The sequence below is a fragment of the Pseudopipra pipra genome, chromosome 14, assembly GCF_036250125.1.
Source record: "Pseudopipra pipra isolate bDixPip1 chromosome 14, bDixPip1.hap1, whole genome shotgun sequence".
Classification (NCBI taxonomy): domain Eukaryota; kingdom Metazoa; phylum Chordata; class Aves; order Passeriformes; family Pipridae; genus Pseudopipra; species Pseudopipra pipra.
Window position 1 is genome coordinate 1,766,398 of NC_087562.1, and position 20,051 is coordinate 1,786,448.

Consider the following 20,051-nt stretch of genomic DNA (forward strand, 5'->3'; position numbering starts at 1 on the left):
TCGTGGGGAAGCTGCTGAACGTGCTCGTTCGCAGCCCAAGAGCAGGCAGCCCACGGGGTCACGCTGTTAAATGCCGGGATGCGATCCAGAGACTTCTCCACACGGGAAGGGATTTCCCTGAAAGACAAGTGCACATCGAGAGAAACGAGAAGTGAATTTGCAGATGACTTTCCCTTGCATTATCTGCCTCTTCGCTGGCTCTGTCATGGTGGTGTGACACAGCAGCCACTCTGACACAGCCAGGAGAATTCAGGGAATTTTTCCTTTTCTCTCATGTTTTCAAAGCCACACTCGCAGTCAGTCATCTAATGCTCATTAATGAGCCACTTCAGAGTGCTTTTTCCTTGTTAAAGTGGGCAGCAGTTCTGCCTACTGGCCACGAGGAGCAAGTTGGATTCACATGAAGAACAAACTGGATTCAGCTTTGAGTAAATACAAAAAATTTGGAGAAAGAGACAGGTGTGCTTCAGCACCCCTAGAAAAAGGAACATGTGTAAAGAATGGGAGTAAAAAAGTGCAGTTAAAGTGCCCTGTCTGAGCCCTAAAAATTAAGATTTCTTTTTCTTTTTTAAACTAACCGGAGATTCAATGCACCCACATTCCCCAAGAGACCCAAGGGCTGTCAGATCCTGGGAGACTGCTGAAAGCAAGGCGAGCTTGTGGTTTTGTTGCTGGGAAGCAGCAAATAAAAAAGAGACAACTATATTAGATCTGGTCCTGTCCCTGAAAATCGGGAATAAACTCCTTAACACCTGTGTAGTATTGAGAAGCAGGTATTACTTTATAGCAGCACTCCATGCATGCAGGAGTAATTTCACCTAATATGCAGGCTTGGCTTTACAGGTCTTTATTAAGTCAGTTTGACTCCTTACAAAGTTGGTTACAAAGCCCTCAACATTCCATTCACTGTTACTTTCTCAAAACCCATTTACAACAGTTCCACTGGTTAAAGAACTCACCCAATCCTACTCTTCGTGACTGAGGGACACAAGGAGACATCCTGATTATTTCCCCCTGTCCGTGGCAGGCAGATAGGAGCTCGCTCTGGCCATACTCAGGGCTGGTGGAGGATGTCACAGCCCTTCACCCCCTTCTGGGGGCAGCTTCTCACCTGTGGCACCTGGAGGCCTCTCTCCTCCTTGGAATTTAGGTAGTGAAGATGTGAACCTGGAAAATAATGTAACTATGATCAGGGACCTGCAGTGGGAGGGAGGGACACCTGCACGAGCTGCTCCTTGTCAGGACGCAGCCCCTGGGTGGGTGCTGGGGTGGTGAGCTCAGAAGCAGTCGGATCCAGCTGCTTCAAAACCAGGCTGGAGCAGGTCCATGCTCAGAGCAGCCCCGGGATGATGCTGGGGTAGCAGCAGTGCAGGCAGCTGCAACTGCCTGCAGAGGAGAGAGATGAACAGCTTGTGGGGAGGCAAAAAGCACAGCAGAAAGGAAAAGACAGAGAAACCGTGCAAAAAGGTGAGACTGAGACACGAAGGGGCAGATCCAGCCAGCAATGAGCCAGCACAGCCCCCCCAGCGTCCCCCTGGAAGTGCTGATCCTTCCTCACCCCCCTGAGGGCCAGTGCCAGAAACTGCAGCTCTCCCAGGTTTCTCTGGAATGTTTCTCTGACAGTGTCAGGGAGGTTAACATTTTCCAACACTCCCGGGTGACTCCCAGGTCACGCTCCCTGTTTTAAATCACAGCAGGTGCTCAGGGTAACTCTGCTTCTCTTTCTAAAGCCATATGAGGGACACACTCGAGCTGTGCCTGCCTGTCAGTGTGCTGAGCTGCAAGTATTCCCTGCTCAGTCAAACATAACCTGGATACTCTATTCCCAGCTGGGCATTCAGTCCCTTTCATGACTTGCTCCCCAAAGAATAACTGTCTTTAGCTTTGTAGCTTATTATCTAAGGATGAGTTTCGTTTCTGGATGAGAGACTCTGCTCATAATAACCCCCAAGAGATCCCAAGAGACCCAAAATTATCTATTCCACCACCTTCGGTTTTAGTGAGTGATTTGAGGCAACTTCCTGGGACCATGGTGCCCAGAGAACAACATTTTTCACTCTTAAAGTAGAAGCCCTCTGGGAGCCAGGACTGGGAGATGTTGTGATGAACAAGCCCTGCTGCTGAGCAGCACAGAGCCCACAAGGGACTTGTTCCAGTGGGGAAAAGTCAAAATGAATAACAGCAAGTGTCACAAGAAGGGGGGCAAGGAATCCAAGGTGCCCACTGAAAGCTGATCTCCGGGAAGGAAATAGTTCTGGCACTGGAGTTGGTGTCTCAAAAAAGGAGAAGGGGGAGGTAACAAGATGTTCAGCATCAGTCCAGGTGCTGCATAGTTCTTTCTCTGTTGAGCACTGGGACTTCCTAAGCATCCTCCAGCACTTCCAGGCCAAGGCTGGAAGGCAGAGGAAGGCAAGTGGCAGAGAGCAGCTCCTCTGCCTGCAGAGAGGACCCATCCCAAAGCAGAGGGGCCAAAGGGTTGTGGAAGTGCTTCCACCAGCACTGTGGAGCTGAGACTAGGAGCCTCCTGAGAGAAGCAGGTCAGTCTGGAGCTGGAGGGACTGACAGCAAGGTGTCAATCCCTCTGGGTCCTTCTCACCCAACCCAGCCACTCCTCATGAGTCAAAATGCATCCAGGAATTAACACAGGGATTTAATGGGAGCATGGGCAGATTGACACCAGGGAGAGAGAGCTTTCCTGCAAGGGCCAGGACAACCTTGTGCCACCTACTGCTCCCAGCATCAGAGATGTTACAAAAAAAAAAAAAAAAAAGTCCCAGCCTGTGTGTTGGTTTCTGAGCCTGCTCGGGACACAGCTTCACACCACTTCCCACACCCGCCTCCCAGAATAGAGGAGCGAGGAATCACACTGCTTCTGCAAAGCACACGTGGAGATGCACGTGGGATGGCACTACCCTGCCAGCTCAGGCTGAGTGAGAGCCTCCAGTCACCCCAAAGCAGCAATGGCAGTGCCCGAGGTCCCTGCAGCCCCTGCCAGCACCAGGGACGTGTGCCAGAAGCCACCACCCCTCTGCGTTAAATGTAAGAGTTTTGTAGAATATCCTGAGTTGAAAAGGATCCACAAGGATCATTGAAGCCAACTTCTGGACACTCAGCAGTGCTGAAGGCACTAGAGCACGGCACCCACATGTGCAGCATCCTTGGCCAGGCCCCAGGGACCAGGCACAGGGACACCCATTAGATGCCACGAGGCATCTACATGGGTTTACAGAACCCTAGAATGCCCTTGAATTTCTCCTCCAGGCAATCAGATGCAGATTGAAAGGGCACTTTGGAGCAAGCCATGGACAGCTCGAGGGTGTTTGCAAGATCTGCTTTTTGGGTGCACTGAGAGTCCTCAGCTCCTGCTGAAACACAAAGGCCTCAAAGCGTGTCATCACTGTAGCAAGAAGAGCCAGAGGAGGGTCTGAGGCCTATCAGGCTCCATCCAACATGGCTCATGCCTCTCCCAGAGTATTTCTACATGATGTAGCTCATCCAATTTTGCAAGGTGCAGGCCCTAAAGCTGCTCAGCCACTTTGGTCCAACCTAAGCTGGACCAGGACCAGCCACAATCACCACTGCAGGAAGGCACAGCAGGTCCTTGTGCAGATCATTCTTCAGTAGCTGTACTTCCCTCTCTGGTCGAGTTGTGGCCCTGGAATCAGTCTCCACTGACTTTGCTGGAGTTACTCTGGCTTGCACTGATTTTACAGATGATAGAACATTACCCATTAAGTCTTCCCCTTCCTTATGCTTTGCACAGCAGCCAGGGAATTTAAAAGCATCGAGTAAGCTCCTGATTCTCTGTCAGACAGAAAAATGCTTCTCCATCAGACTCCAGCCAAAGGTCCCTCTGAACAAATCAGTATCTCTAACAGTAAATCCAATTTGTAGTCTTTGTTCAAAATTAAACAAGCCTAACAGCTGTAATTTGGAGGTGCTACTTAAAGCAATCAGTACCAACAACAATCTTACCAGCTACTTCAAAGATCAGCTCTGCAAGCAGAAGACTATTGACTCCCATAATGAAGAGCAAAGGAGGAGAGATGTGTTCCAGCCATCTGTGTGGCCAGGATCTGGACATTCACCATTTTAAGATGTTTTCATGGGGACAAGTGCCAAGAACTTGTGAATACAAAGAGCATGGCTGCAAGGGTGAACAGCACATCTGGTTGAGCATAAAGAGCTGAGAGCAGCAGGCTGCTCCTGCTTGCATCAGACAGGAAAGCAGAAGGCTTCTAGCCATGGGAAGAGAGAGATTCTCAATCTGTCCTCAGGGCAAAGGCTGCAGGAGATGGCTCAAAAACTGAACCCTGAGGGCAGGCTCATGGCAAGGCTGGCGGCCTCTCTGCCCGCTGGCATCGCTGTCCCTCCACGGGGCCAAGAGCAGAGCGAGGAAAGGGAGGGAGGTGAAATGATGGAGCATGTCCCGAAATCCTCACCTGAAAGGAAACATCCCTGCTCGTCACGACCACTTCTGCTGAACCCCAGAAGGTGTCTCCACCGGCCCGTGCTGACGTGCCACATCCCGGGCAGGCAGCGAAGCCACAGCCCGGCGCACCCCTCGGAGGGGATTCTGCAGCCGGTCACCACGGGAAGGGAAGGAGAAGGTAAAGCAGAAACACAGATAATGAACACAAAATGAAAAACAAACAAAAAAAAAGCTCCAGCTTAATATACTTCCTAGGATCGAATCCCAAAATTAACCAGACAGATGCTGAAGCTCCACCCTGCTGAGCATCTGTCCGTCCCCTGCTCAGAAGGAGCAGGGATCCTCAGCCTGGCAGAAATCAGATTATGGCTGTGGGGGGCTTTTATCCAGTGTAAAAGCCAAGCTAACATCACTGCTGTGTTACTGTTAAAGGTCACTCACGTAGTACAAAGTAATTCCCCCCTGCTTTACCCAGAGCAAGGCAGGCATAGTCCTGGGACGTGCTCACAGTCAGAGCCCCACAGAGCTCCTGGAGACGGAAAGAGGGGTGACCAGACAGGATTGACTGGGTCCAGGTGACACCAGGGACTGCTGGGGACAAGAGCAGGTGATGGAGGCCAGGAGACAGGAGGGAGGTGACAGTTACCACCGAGGAGGGAACACGCACAGCAAGCTCACAGCTGGAAAGGTTTCCTGCGGAGGAGAAAGCTGACTCTCCTGAGAGCAGAGCCACTGGAAAGGCAGCTCTAATTGGGTCAGGCAATCTCAAAAATGCAAGGCATGGCAGCTGGGCCCTGAAGGACCCCTGGGGTCCCTCACCCCCTGGGAATTCTGGCTTCCCTCTGCTACATGAAGCACACAGTGGGGAGTAAATCAACCTTTCCTCACAGCATCCCACGCTACTAACTGTGGGGTGGGCATCTCTTTGGGCTTCCCTGCTTTTTGCCAAGCCCAATTCAATCTTCCTGGGAGCTGAAGTCCTCTCCAAGCTGCTGTGCTGTACACAGCTAAAGGTTTCCCCTCTCTCTGCCCCTGGCTGCCTCCCTGTCCCAGCCAAGAGATACAGATGGATGGTGACACATCCCTGGCATCCCAAAGTCTTCACCTTAACCCAACTGCTACTTCTTCTCTGAGTTGGCAAAGACAATCCATGGCAACCTGTCAGAGTTCAAGGAGTGTCTGGATGATGCTCTTAGTGATATGATGTAGCTTTAGGTTGGGCTCCCCATCCCCTCTGCACTAGGAAGCCCCTTGGGCTAGAAGGAATCAGCACAAAAAAATCCTGTGCAGACTTACAGCCAAAAACATATGAAGATTTGGCACCTGGATTCAAATTTAGCAAGAGGGGCTTGAGCCCCTTCTCCTAAGAGTTTAAAGATTTCTCACCTACCCTGTGAAGACAGGTGTGAAGGAGCAAGATTCAGGATGGGAGCGGTTCCAGGGCAGGCAGCAATTGACAGGACTTTGTTATATGGACTTTACTGCTATTATGTGGTTTCAAATATGTGTATTGCATTGTATCCACACTGCACAGTGCACAGCCTGGTCTTGCCACGAGTTTTGCCTGCTCCTGCTTCCCTGCTCCTCTCTCTGACGGTCTGAAGAAGCTGCAGAGAGGAGACAGTTCCCATTCGCCCTTTCCTTCTCCAGTTCCTCCCCCTTTGCCTGTGTCCCTACCCCGATTGTTCCCCCCTTTGTCTGTCTCATGCTCCACCCCATGTTCTAGCCCTTTCCCCGCCAGAACTCATAACACCCCGGGCACATCTCAATAAAAGTATTGCATTTGCACCTCTACCTTGACTCCAGAGTCATCCATCCTGTGTCACAGCCCCATCCCCCCTTGGACCCTGGCAGACAGGGATGCACCAGGAAAGAGCACAGCCATAGTAGAAATGGCACTCTTGGGCAGGGCAATGCCAGGGGTTTCAGATGGATTTTCCCTTGGGAAAGCTGTTTGATGCACAACTTGCAGGAAGCAGCAATAGAATGAAGGGTGAGAAACAGATGGAGAAATTAAAGAGAAATGAGGTCTGGAAGATTATGTCACCTTACTCATCACGTGGAGTGAGGGCTGTTCCCACCAACAAATCAAAAGGAAACATCAACCTTTTGTCTCACAAACAGTAAAGCTTCGCAGAGACAGGCCTTGAACCTCCTGTGCCTCCTGCCCAGAGGGAATTCAAGCATGAGCCACCCAGAACAGGATGGACAGGGAGAGGGACACCCCTCACAGTGCCAGCCCAGGACCTTGGGCTCCCACTGGGAGCCTTGGCTAATGAAGACGTGCAGAAAGCAAAGGCAGAAGCTGGCTGTGCCCCAGGTTTGCAGCTGAGCAGTGCTGGCAGAGCTAAAAGAAGTCACCTTCCAGCCAGCATTTGCTGGCTGGCTCTAAAAGCAGAAGGCAACCCCCACCCAACCCCCCACAGCCTGCTCGGGGCATGGGTGACACGTGGACATCTCCCAGGGTTGGTCCTGAGGGCACAGGACAAAGCCAGGGAGGTGGGCAGCCACCTGACAGCACCTTGGGATGTGCAGTGCTTTTCCCTCAGGCAAGGCTTTCTTTCTCCTTCACCTCCCCTGCCCTCAGCCTGCCCCTCCAACACCCCGGGGCTGCTCCCCAGTCCACCGAGGGGAATGACAGCCCTCAGGGTCTGTCACCCTCGTGCAGAGGAGGAGGCTGAGGCTCCCCAAGCCCAGGTGTAACAGTTAAAGCGACTCCCATGCAGCTGTTCTGAACTCCAACCTCCATTCCAGTGTCCCAAGTCAGTGTCCTCCAGGTGTCTCACAGTGGGCAGAAGAACCTGCCTCAAACGTGCCACGGTGCTCCCATGAGCTCCACCAGAAGGTGCCATGCCCAGGCCTGGGGCAGGCTGGCTGACTTGCCAGCTGGGAAAAGAGCAGCACTGTACTGGAAGAGGTACAGAGGTGGAAGGTGCATGGTGACACCATGCTGAAGGTAGAGGAGAAAGAAGCTCACACACCCATTGCAAATAGGAAATCATCACCACCCCTACCTTTGTCCTGGCAAAGCATCACCGTCCCACACCTCACGTCCAGCTTCTTGTGTCTACTACAGACTTGCTAACAACATACACTCGCTGACAAACCCCCCCTTGGCGAGCATCTTGCTTACTTTTCATTCTGTCTGAATGGAACAAGTAGCAAATTTCCAGGTCTTCCTTGCTTCAGCTCTGCAGTGTCTCTGCCCAGGAGTACAGAGACTCTCTGCTGTCTGCAGCAGTGTGTGGCCATCCCAGAAGTGATCCCTGCCCAGCACTTGCTCCGAGAGCCACTCCTGTTTCACCCAGCAAACCACTGCTCTGCTGCTGCCAAACTTCATGCAGCAACTTTCCACCACAACTGAGCCCTTTTCTAAGTTACCCACAGGATTTAAGCAGGGAAATAGCACCTGTGGGGTTACCAAAGGCCAAAATCTACTGCCCCATAGAGCTGAAAGCACCAGGGGGTAAGAAAGGTGTGTACATGACTGTCACTCATCTGAGTGTCCCCAGCCCCAGGGCATGTGCACATTTCTGATGGATGCTCCCACTGTTCCTGCCTCTCCCTGCCGGTGGCTGACAGAGCACTGCTGTCACATTTCTGCCTTGCACTCTTTTTCACTGCCTGCATTTTCCATTTCTTCCTTGTTATAAGAACAGCAAAGCAAAAACCCATCCACTCTAACACAGAATTGGGGTTTCTTTGGTCAGCACCAAGGCTGGGATCTGGCAGGGTCCCTGCCAGGGGACATGGAAGGAGAGAAGGCAGAGGCAGGAGATATTACTGATGCTACAGGAAGATCCACTTGGGAGGAGAAAGGCTCCTGGCTCATTCAAAACAAATTGGCCGAGAAAACCCTGGATGGAATGGAGAGAGTCACGTTCTACAACTTTAGCTCAACAAATCCTTTCCCCGAAGAACCTACCGGCAATTCATTACGCTGGATTTGTGGCCAAGAAGTTCCCACTCTCCAGAGGCGTCAGATCAATACAGGGAGGGGGTTTGAGATGTGCCATGAAGGTGCAGAGCTCCCTGCTGATCCACCCTGGCACACGGACCACTGGGTGCCTGTCAGCTCTGTCCCAGGGAGGGAACATGTCTCACAGGAAGGGACCAAAGAGGTGATGCAGGAACAGCAATGTTCAGTGCAAACAACAAGGCTTAATAAAGGATGAAAATTCCAGAGAACAGCTACATTTGGGGATGAGCCTCTGGCAGCCTCTGAGAAAACCCTTGTAGTGTACTTTCGATTGAACGTCTTCCTTCTGAGGGGAAACCCAAAGAAATCTGGGGAGCTGGTCACTACCCTTAGAAAGGGGACAAATCAGTCTTTCAAGAAGAAACCTTAAAGGTAACAAATAGGATGAAATGTTTGAATTGGACTCCACGTGTAGTGGAATCTCCAGGGGGCGATTCTGGAGGTCTGTTCCAACACTGCAGAAAACCTCTTGGTGCAAAGGCTTGACTCAACTTTGAGCTATCAAAGGTCCAAGGGGTGAGGGGAGCCTGTTCTCAGTCTGCCTCTAACCCTGTAGGTGTAGACAAGGAGTAACCATGAGAGACTCATGGCTCAGCAGTCAGAGAAGGGACATGGGTTGGCACAAGTTGGGCACATCCGACCCCTGAGCCACAGCTGGACCATGCTGCTTATACCATTGCTCTGCTCAAAGCAGCAGCACTGACTAGAGAGAGAGAGGAAAAAATGGGTTGAACAATTATAATAAAAAAAAGGATCTAAGCACACAGTCTTGTCCAGGCAGCAAAACAACATTTTTCTCTCCTGGCCAAAACAAATGGCTGCTGGGAGTCTCTGCTGTTCGGCTCCAGCAAGGTTGGATGTGTATGGATGGTTAAATTCTACTGATCTCACCTTCCTGAGACTTGATGTTTGATTCCCTCGATGTCAGACCGAGTTAGTTTGATCTGAACATTTAGAACACCAACAGTGCTTAATGTGGACTAGAAATAATATCTGACATGCTGCCCTTCTGCCAGGCTCTTAATGAGCAATTTGAGGTGTTAATAGCTTGGAGACCATCTTCACTTCCAGCTCTGCCACAGAGAATCACATGGTGGCTGCTGAGGGACCCAGAGAGAATACATTACTGCTTAATTAACATGCAGAGCAGAACAGGGCTAAAGAGCCAGCAAAGGGGCCATGCCAAACCCTTTGGAGCAGAGGCTGCTCTCCTGCCAGATGCTTGGGACCCTCAGCTGCCACCAACTCGAGCAGAGTTGGGTGACTCAGCATCAGCTGGAAGAGCAAGTGCCTAAAGGCTCAGGTCCAGCAAAGCCAATTTAGTGGGAGATGGGGCGATTAAAAGCTGGAAACTGATTCAGCATTCCCATTTCCAAAAACCTAAATTGGTTCTAAAAAAATAGGAGTAAAGAGAAACAGGCAAGCAGCCAACAAGTGGCCTCAGAGGAAATTAATTCCTCGTGGGCTTCGCTGGAATGTGCTTGTTTCTCTGTTATTATAAAATATATGCATTGTTCTAGCATCAAAATTAGATTTCCCCTTTAGCTTGTAATTAAACCCTAATCTAATTTGCCAGAAGATGACAGGGGCCTCGAAGCAGAGCTTACAGCCCTGCCCCTCTTTCTTTCTCCACCTCCCACCATCTGCTTTTGCAGATTTTCTTCTGTGTTCCAGGGTCTGCTTGTGATGGTGCTGTGCACCAAGAAGGGCCACACGAAAAACCTGTTGGGACTTGGTAAGACCCAGCTGGGAATGGGCTGCCTCAGTGCCCAGGGCTTCTTCCCCAAGCCCTCCTCAGAACCACAGCTAGTTTCCAACTCCCAAGAGGTCATCTCCTCTGAGCCAGGTCCCAGTTCCCCAAACAAAACTATTTCTGGATGAGCTCTATTCTTTGTAACTGCAGCACTTCAATGCCCAGTGGTTAACTGGGCTCAGTTTCCTGGGGCGTTATGGAAGAACCGTTTGCTTCTCTAATAAAAACTGCCCAGACCAGACTTCTGCACTCTGCACAGGTCAGAGCAGGAGGAACTGCCAGAAATGTGTTTACAGATGTGCCCCAGCACTACTGCAGGATTGCACTTGGGCTTGGAAAGCACAGCCCAGCCTTGTATGGCCCTGCTTCCCAGGGATGTTCAGACAAGTCCTCCCACCGACAGCTACAGCCACCCCTAGAGCCCCAGCAGAACCTGCTGATCACTGTCAAACACCAAAGAGCTGGTCTGTGAAGGGGAGGTGTGGTTTAACAGCTGAAAACTCCCTTCACCAGGATGGTCTTTGCCTCAGGCCACAGAGGTCCGAGAAAGCAGCTTTCATTTCCAGGGAAAACCAGTGTGGGGGCTACATCAGCATGAAACTGGTGGAGAACACCTATTCCCTGAGCATCCAGCCTGACCACGGCTGGTTTTTGTTATTTCCACAAGGAAATCTCAAAAGCACTTTGTCAGATCCCAGGCAAACATCCTCGGTCCTTGCAAAGCACAAACAGGACCCCAGGAAGAAGAGCTCCAAGCAAAGGAGCACCTACCTTATGGTGTTCACCTGGCTGTCTGTCTGGAAGGACCAGTGGTAGTGGACAGGGATTGGGCTGCAATTGGTCATTGCCACACAATCCACTTGTTCAGTGCCATTTATGATGTAGCCAAAGTCCAGGGCCTTGGGCTGGATATGGAGGTTTGGGAAGTAGACTTCTCCCCGAATGGTGATCTGCTCCTCGTGGGGATGCTCCATGAACTGCATGTTCAGTGTCTTCTCTGCTACCCAGCTATACAAATCCTTTTTATAAGCCGGGTTAAATTGGATGTGACGTTCCTCCCCTTTGTCTAGTTTTATGGGCTGCAAGGAGATGAAGAGACTGTGAAGCTCTTCAGACCCAAGGAAGGTGGAAACCCACTTCCAGGGTCTTGGCTCTGACTGCAGGAGCCAGGCAGCCACGCTGAGCTCACAGATGCCCTTTTGGATTTCCAGGCAAGACATCCTCACCAGTTCCCTGGTCACTCTGTTTCCTTTCTAGAACCTTTTTTCCTTTTTAGCAAAACCTTGGGCTCAGAACTGAACAGGGACAGTCCCACTTCTGGTGATTAATCGAGTCTTCCTCAAGCTACCACTGAGGCAACCCATTAAAACACCTTTCAGAACACCAGTCTCAGCAGGACTTTCATGCAGACACATTTCACATTCACTTCCACATCTGGGACCAGTGGTCCTGGGACCAGGGAATGCACACCAGGGTTAGCTGGCAGCTTCTCTGCAGAGTTGTATTTCCCCTGGAAAGAAAGGTCCAGGGAGGAGAACACCCCAAGGCCCTGCTAAAATCTGCCCCTCTGAGCTGCTTTCCAAGGGTGCTGCAAGACCTGGCTGCCCTTGGGACACCAGGGCTGGCTGAGAGACTGGGGAGCAGTTATGGAAATATTGACAAAAGTCAAGCTGTCAATTATAATGATCTCTGGGAACAGTTTTCCACGTGGATGGACATCACACTGATCATTAGAGCTGACACAGTGTTGGTTTTCCTCCTCCAGGACTCAGGGTTAGACCAGCCCTCTGCCCACGTTTGTCTGCAGAGGACAAGTGATGCTGCTCCCAGACACTCCCTCCCTTCACAGGGCTTTTGTTTTACTCCCTGCTTTCCCCAGATAAAGCACTTGGCACTTGTTTCATTTGCTTTCTGCCTGGGCTCTCAGTCTAAGTGTAACTTTTTTTTCTCTGCCCTTTCTTTCTGCCTCAGCACATGACACTGGTAACCTCCTGTTTGCCCTGAAGGACCAATATTTCCTTCAGCCTGTATTTTGGGATCAGCACTGGGTTTTGGTAGCTATGGAAACACAAAAAAGCCTTAGCAACTGATGGTGGCCAGCAAGGAAAGCAACTGGTGCTGCCATGGAAACTTGTGGCCTTAAAACGGTTTCTTGAAGGCACTTGCTCCTTCTCCCAGGCAAATGTCAAGGGGCTGCAGGAGAAGCCTCAGTGGAGGGGATCTGATGGGAAAGGCTCAGCCCTTGGTGGGACCTCACCTGGGGGGTGCTGGAGAAGCCTTCCAGCACCATGTCCTTGGTCTGGCCCGGCAGCAGCTCCATCTGTGGCGGTTGCAGCTTGAACACGGGGCTGGCAGGTCTGGGGACCTGGGAAGTGCTTTTGTCCTTGGTGGTACCGAGGCCACGATGCTGCTGAACTACGCTGAACCCTTCTGTGGTCCAGAACAGTTGATGGGTGTGTCGCCCTTTGTTTGTTATTTTGAACTGGTAACAGCAGGGAGTGAGGCTGGAAGAGAAGCAGAGGTGGCATCAGCAGCACCCTGATGGAGCTCCCTGACTGCACACTCAGCTATAAAACCTCCACCAAAAAGGCCACTCATCCTCTGGGGATGCTACTGGGGATCTGCAGGGTACAGAGACTCATCTGGTGATCTGGGCACCACTTGCCTTCCTGCTGGGGCTCCTGCCCTGGCACCCATGCTATCCACCTCAACCCCCCAGCTCTTAGGGAGCATCCGACCCTCATCGCTCCCAACAGATCATCTGAGTCTGTAGCTGAGTCTGTTGTTTTAGGAAGAGAAATGCACTGTGGGAACACGGGATCAACAGAAGTTTCCCCAGTATGAAGATGCCACCAAGACCAGGTCTAGCTACTGAGGGAGTGGAGTGACAAGAAGAGAAGACTGGCTAGACAGAAAACAAAATGAATGTTCAATGGAAATTGATTCCCTCATGTAAAGAAACACTAACTGCAGGCTAGTCTGGAGCCATTATTTTATTCTCAATAAATCTGAGCATGGCCAGGAAACAAATTGTTCCTGGAAAAGTTATTGGTTTTTTTGAAAGGTGCGGATTACGTGGCTGGCAAGGCGCAGGTCTGCTGCCAGCAGCTCCACACAAACACAGGAGGGATGGCATGGGGGAAACTCACTCTGAAACAGACTCCTAACAAATGATGTGTGCAAGCTTAGTATGAAACAGTTTATGTTGGGGACAGCAACAGACGAAAGCCTGGAGAAGCTCCGGGTAGATGCAGAATTTGTGGCTCTGGGAACACCCAACTCATTGGAGCTGTTCCCTGGGTCCCATCTCAGCTCACTGGGTGGTAGCTCTGAGCTGACAGCATCAGCAGCAACCCCAAACCAGGCCTGCAGGCACAGATGGGAAGGGGGCAGAGGATGATAACACCAGTCACACCTCTGTTTTGTAGCCAGTTTGTGGCTGCACAGAGCACAGGACATGTGGATTAGCACCCATCTCCCTGCAATGCCCCTGCTTGTGTGGATGGCTGGTGGGTGCATATTTAACCCCTCGAAGTCTATCTTAAATGCCTAAGGTGGTATTAACCTGCTCTTGCTACCCCAAAATTTGGGTATTGGGAGCACTGTGGACCCTCTCTGCAGCCAGGGAAAAGAACAGGCACATTCAGGAGACTATTCTTCCTGTCCCAAGAGCTCTCCAGCACAAGGCAAACAGCACTTTGAAAAGGCTTCTTTTTCTCCTGTTTACAAGAACGTGTCTGGTTTCTGACAAAGCCATTAGGATGAGTGAAGCCCCTCCTGCAAGCTCAGCTCTATGAATTCACACTCCCAGTGTATCCCACCCAACCTCCCTCACTAGACTTTTCCTGTCCTTTTTTGGAGCTGGTCCTGCAGCCACCTTTGCTTGTCTGTGCCTCAGGTTTCCGCTGTGGAGGAGAGAAGGGAGCAGGCAGAACAAACGAGGGAAGAGCCACTGTGTCTAATAAAGCCCAGCCGTGCAGGGGAGCTGGGGAAGAACAATTGGAGGGGTATCACAGGGCAGAGAAATTCTGCTGCTCCTCCCGGATTCCCGGGCAGAGGGGAAATAAAACCACACCATTCATTTAGTTGAGGAGCTGCCAGGAAGCCACTGCCAAGGTTTTGTGCTGCTGTGAGATGATGCTCCATAGGGAACAGAAAAGCAAGCAACGTTATTGCAGAGAGAAATATGTTTATACTGGTAATGTAGCGTTTTCCAGCCAGAGGCTGCTGGGACCTGCTGTTTTCCTCCGAATGTTACTTGATAAAGTGAGGAAATAAAAGTATCAGAACTAAAGACAATTCAGCGACAATTTAGCAACTGGCTTCCACTTTGGTGGCTTTTGAGGGTATCTAAAAACTCTCAACTGGCCATCACATGTTTCTAAAGGAATCAGAGCTGGGACCTTGTGCTCTGAAGAAGATCCAGCCTGAAGGACTGCAGCAAAACTGCTCCTTGCTGAGCCCATGGGAGAAGCGGGAGCTGAGAGAGATCCTACCTGAAGTGGGGCTTAAAGTTGAGCTCCCGAGAGAAAGGTTTGTCAGTGACAATTGTGGTGCCAACACCCACAGCCTGCACAGGGATGATGTTCACTTCACTGTTCTCAATGAACAGCTTCACCTTGTCCTCGAATTTCCCCGTGTCATCGAGGTTTGCTGTGACAGTCAGAGACACCTCGCTCTCGGGGGGGATCACTCCCTTACTGGGTTCAATCCTCCAGCGTGAGCACGTGCCAGCCTGTAAGACAAACCAAGCATGGACTTGGGATGGAAACCATGGACCCTGGTCTGCTGTGGGGTGCAGGAAATGGAAGGACTAAAGAGAGGAGGGTAAAAACCATAAAGGTTTAATTTCCCTAAATCTAAGTGTCTGGCAACAGCAACTCTCCAAGAGCTTATACAACCTGTATTTTACCCTCCTTTAACAGATTCACTTCATTAACCCAGTTTTTCTCAACTCAAGGGATGTTCCTCCTCAGGAGAAGGTTATTCCTCCTCCAGTCTCTCTTTGGAGTCCATGCCAAGGGAAGCCACTTTCCTGGCTTCCTGACAACAGAGCTGGGTTGGCACAGAGGCTCAAGGCCAGAGGAAGCCAGGACTGCTCCAATCCCACCACAGCAGCCACACAGCTGGAGGATATTGCTGAGAGCCCAAAGGATAACTCTGCAAAACCAGCTGAACAAAACCCCAACACTAAAGTCTTCTTTCCCAGGAGGCTCTCAGTGCTTCTCAACAGCCCCTGAAGGACTGAACTCTCACACACCTGATGCTTTATCCACAGATACAAGTCCACTGTGTCAGGGCTGGGTTTAACCAGCTCCAGAAGTTCAACCCACTCATCATGGAGAACAAACCTCCTCCCAAGCCTGTTTTCAAGCCTCTCATAGATCCCCCCTCCAGCAACATCAGACTAATGCTCTACTCACCACTTTATTCAAATTAAGGGATCAATTTTTCACCTGACTACAATGACATAAATGCAGAGGAGATCTGTTGACTTGAACAGAATGAACAGCATGTGCCCAGTTCCAGAGCTGTGTCAGCTTTACAGCAGGAAGCTGAGGGCAAAGTGTGGCCCAGCAGGTGCTGGGCAGTTCATGGCTGCAGAGTGTTTTCTGTCCCCACTGGAGATCCCCACAGGGAATACAACTCATTCTGCTCCCCGGGAGAGGAGAAATGAGACAGGGAAGAAAAGCAAAGTGATTTATACAATGACATCCCTCCCTCTAACAGCCACCTTCTGTCCTCATCCTTCCTCTGCTGCTTTCCATCAGAGAAATTCCTCTCAAAAACACACGAATGGCTTCTGTACTTGACCATATGGTACATGATTTCAGCTTATGATTTTAGAAACAAAACTGTGCTCCTTCGGGAACATCCCGAGCAACCCAGCTAAAAGAGGCCTCACACCAGTGCAGATCTGTTACTCACACAATACTCAAAGCTGGCAGTGCCAAAGCCCTCCCACACATCAGTGAAGCTTCAGCCCCACCTGCTGAAGTGTGTATGGCTGGACTCTTCCCATACCTGGATATCCTGGAATGCCTGGGAGCAGATGGTCCCTCTGCAGGGCGTTATGGTAAATTCCATTGGCTTCGCGAGACCCTGAGCTCCCCTTCTCCAGGATGGGTGAGTGTTGCTGGATGTCTGATCTGAGCTGGTGAGGCTGGGCTCTCCAGAGCCGTCCCCAGGAATGTGGAGGGTGAAGGCCATGGGCATCAGGGAGGTGTTGGTCAGGCGGCAGGACAAGGTGCGAGGAAAGCCTGGAAAATGGCACAATATAGGCACCAATCATCTCCTGATTCCTGGTGTGAATGTCCCAGTAGGACAAAATTGAGCTTGGAGTTTGGTTCTTTGTTATCTGAACTGCAGCTCATTGAGCAGCTCAGCCAGGAATTAATGGTCACTTAGTTCCTTTGCTGCTGCCCCCAGATTGCTGCTTGGAAATGCCCACTCTTAGCCCTGCTGAACACCACAAGTTTCTCTAACGGGGAGGAGGAGCTCTCTCCCCTGCCCCAAACCAGCACCAGGTATTTCTCACTGATGAGTGTGCATCCAAACTGAGGATTTACTCTCAAAATTCAGGCTGTAAAACTCCCTGTTAACTCTGCCTACACTCCCACTGTTTTCAAGGTATAAAAGCAGTGAGTTGTCATCGAGGAGAAGCTACAGTAAAACAAAGGGAGGATGGAATTGGGAATGAGAACATGATACAAAGCACTCTAATGCAGTTTCTTTAGGCAGGATCCTTAAGGCACCTCCTGGTTTGGGGCAACTAGACCAAGCATGTGACAACTCACAGCCCACTTCACTGGAGGCAAACCCCAGGCTTGCTTTGAGATCAGGAACTACATCTCACCTTACCAAACAAACAGGGACACAACAGAAAGCCAGGGATACAGCCACACCTGGTGGGGATGTCCTGCAGAGCCAGGACACCAGCCCACAACCTGCTCTGCACTGGACATCTGTCTTGGCTGGCCAGCTCTGTGGGGAGGAGACATCTCCCAGGGCCTGCTTACCAAGTGTCCTTTGAACACAGAGGGGGAGGAAAACCAACTGCAGGCACAGTCAAGAGCTTCTCTGTGCCCATCAACAGTGACCACTGCCCAGCTCCAGCAGTGACTCCAGCAGGGAGGCAGGAGGGGCACAGAAAGGACCAACACAGATGTCACAATTCCAAATGAGACTGAGGTCACCAGATGCAGACAACAGTCAGCAGCACAGTTAAAAGAAGCAAAGATACAACAGCTGCCTTCAGCTGAAGAGGCCTTGGGAATAAAATCAGATTAAGCAGGATGAATCTCCTATTACAGAACCATATTCCTACCTGGTGCCTTTCTTGTTGTTTCATTTATTGAAAAGGAAACTAAGAAGTGGTGATGCAGGGAGGGGAGGAAGCAGCTCAGGAAAAGTAATGAGTTTTCTTAAAAAGCTCATAAACAGCATGAAAACACAGAGGCATCCTGGTTGCAGAATGATAATGGCCCTTCAATCAATCCACAATTGATTTCACATTTAAGCTGTAGATCATCTCGGTAAAAAGCCTTTTGTGAGCCTGAGATGGAGAACTGGAATCTGCATTTCAATGGCAACGACGCTCTGGATGCTCAGCCACGGCTCTGTCAGCAGAGCTGCATGTCTGGTAGGGAAGAAGAAGCCCGTGGCTCTGAAGACCTGATTGGGGATTATGAAGTGCCCTCACAGCACTAATTAACACCCCACACTAAAGGTAGGAAGGGTAAATGGTGTCCTTGCATGTGCCCAGAGCAGCTACAGGCTGGTACATGACTTAAGCTCCCTCCTCTTGCAGTCCCATCCCCTGGGCCCTCCTGGGACAAGGACTTTCACAGCTGTTCTGCTGCCAAGGATTGGGAGACTGTAGCAGAACAGACTATGAGGGACACCAGAAAATACTGACTTTCTATTCCTTTGGTCCTACTTGACCTCATGATGGGAAAATGCTGCTTAAGCCACCAGCAGCCCTGGAGTCAGCACCCTGGAGAGGCTGCTGTGAAGGAACATGAGTGATGGATGTTCTTACATTCAAGTGCTCCATTTTGACAACACACAGACCTCTCACACTGTGATCTAAACCCTGGGCACAGTCACCAAAGGAGATGTCACCGAGGTGGAGGGCATGGACATCAAAATGCAAAGTTGGTCTGATGACACAGCCCCTGTGAGGACAAAGGCAGAGGAGGCAATGGCTGGGTTAAAGGGAATTGCAAAGGGTTTGGCTGTAGTTACAGCTCAGGTGGGTAGAAGCTGCTGTCAGAGCCACTGTGGGTTTTAAATCAACCCACCACCCTGTGCTCAGCACGGCATCCACACGGACAGGAGGCAGCCAAAGCACTGGGCAGCAGCCAACAGCTGCTGATGGGCTTGGGGCACCCCAGCAGGCAGGACATGCCCCATGAAGGACCCACAGATGGCTCTGTGCCTCAGTTTCCCCATCTGTGAGGTGACAGACACAGAGGTGTCCTCACAAAAGTGGACTCACTGTAACCAGCCTTCCCAGCCACGGGGCCTCTGCTTGGCTATTTCTTAGCTGGGACTGGTGTTTCCATGGAGGATCTTTTCCCAGGAGATCTTGACCCACGCAATCATTACAGGCAGGATTTTGAATCCAGGGCAGCCCCAGCCATCCACTGAGAAGAGCAGCAACAGTTCTACACAGTGCACAGATGAATCTTAGAGGAGAGGACCAGCTTGTCACCAGTGCACCAGCTGACACAGCCAAGAGCAGTAGCTTAAAAAACCAAACATGGGTGTCCTGAATCCACCACACACCCATTCTTAAATTCAGCACACAGGCTCCAAACTCCAAAAGTCACTAACATCACTGATATCAGCACTTGAAGCTGCACAAAACTCACAAATTTCTTTCGTGGTTGATGCCAATCAATGCCTACTCTGCCTTTTGGTTAAAAATCAAGGGCCACAGTGAACTGTGCCTTCTGTTTTATTCACAGGACTGCCACTGGCTCTGCTCTACACATCTCATCAAGCAAAACCTGCCCTTGCTCAAGGAGAAAGCTGCTTATGCAACAACATCCCGTGACCAGTTTGGGGGAGGGACAGAGTAGAATAAATTATTTGATTGTGAAATGTTCCCTCTTCATTTCCAAAAAAAAAAAAAAAAAAAAAAGGCAGTGCTTTTCCTCCAAACACAAAGCCAGCATAATTGTTTCTCTACCGAGGTCAGACCTACTTACTACTCTTCTCTTGCAAAGCAATAACCTTCTTGTTCTTTTTTATCCATTTCCCTTATCCTGTTAGTAAAATCGACTGCAGATTCCTTTCATTTCTTTACTGCCTTGATCCAATGGCTCCCAACAGCATCAGCCCAGCCACAGCCAGCTCCAGAGCTCCAGAACCCAGCATCAGCTTTCCTGCCTGCACCACATCATCCCACCAGCCCATGGTTCAGCCTAGCTGGGACAAGCCCTCATGCTGCTGTGGTTCTAAAAAGGGAGCTTTGCCTCTCCCATCATCACCTTCTTTTTCCCCCTTCTCTCCTTTGCTGGGTGAGGATTACCTTTTGCAAGGGCACCAGCCCATGGGATGATGCCCAAGCCCTTGTGACAGCCAAGCTTTTGAAACTGTCTGGAATGATGTAGTGCCTCATTTTCTAACCCTTTCAGTTGCTCTCTCTACTTTTTTGCAGACTTGACACCATTGGGGTGGAGGCAAATAGGTAGAAAATTGCTTTGCTTCCTTCCCTGAAATGCTTTGCTCTTTCTAGAGCTGGAGATGCACCGAGGCTGAAGGGTGGTGAGGGACTGGTCAGCAAGGGAAAGCACCCCCAAGCCCTTTGTGAGGGCCAGTGCTGAGCCAGGAGGCTGGACAGCTTTCCTTGACTCCCAGGAACAGGCAGGAGGCACCTG

General features: G+C 50.7%; 2 protein-coding genes across 2 annotated transcripts in view; one reads left to right on the forward strand and one right to left on the reverse strand.

Annotated features, from left to right (window-relative positions):
* The window catches only part of IL34 (interleukin 34), a 127,292-nt gene that overhangs the window by 88,027 nt on the left and 19,214 nt on the right, over positions 1 to 20,051 (forward strand). The gene's annotated exons all lie outside the window — the stretch shown is intronic.
* HYDIN (HYDIN axonemal central pair apparatus protein) lies at positions 832 to 19,167 on the reverse strand. Its single transcript, XM_064670705.1, has 8 exons — positions 18,665 to 19,167; positions 18,274 to 18,341; positions 16,189 to 16,424; positions 14,661 to 14,899; positions 12,422 to 12,668; positions 10,936 to 11,243; positions 4,443 to 4,576; positions 832 to 1,167 (listed from the first exon to the last, which is right to left on the reverse strand). Exons 3-8 carry the CDS (start codon positions 16,378 to 16,380, stop codon positions 1,055 to 1,057), a joined length of 1,233 nt encoding a protein of 410 aa, XP_064526775.1. The 5' UTR covers positions 16,381 to 16,424; positions 18,274 to 18,341; positions 18,665 to 19,167; the 3' UTR covers positions 832 to 1,054.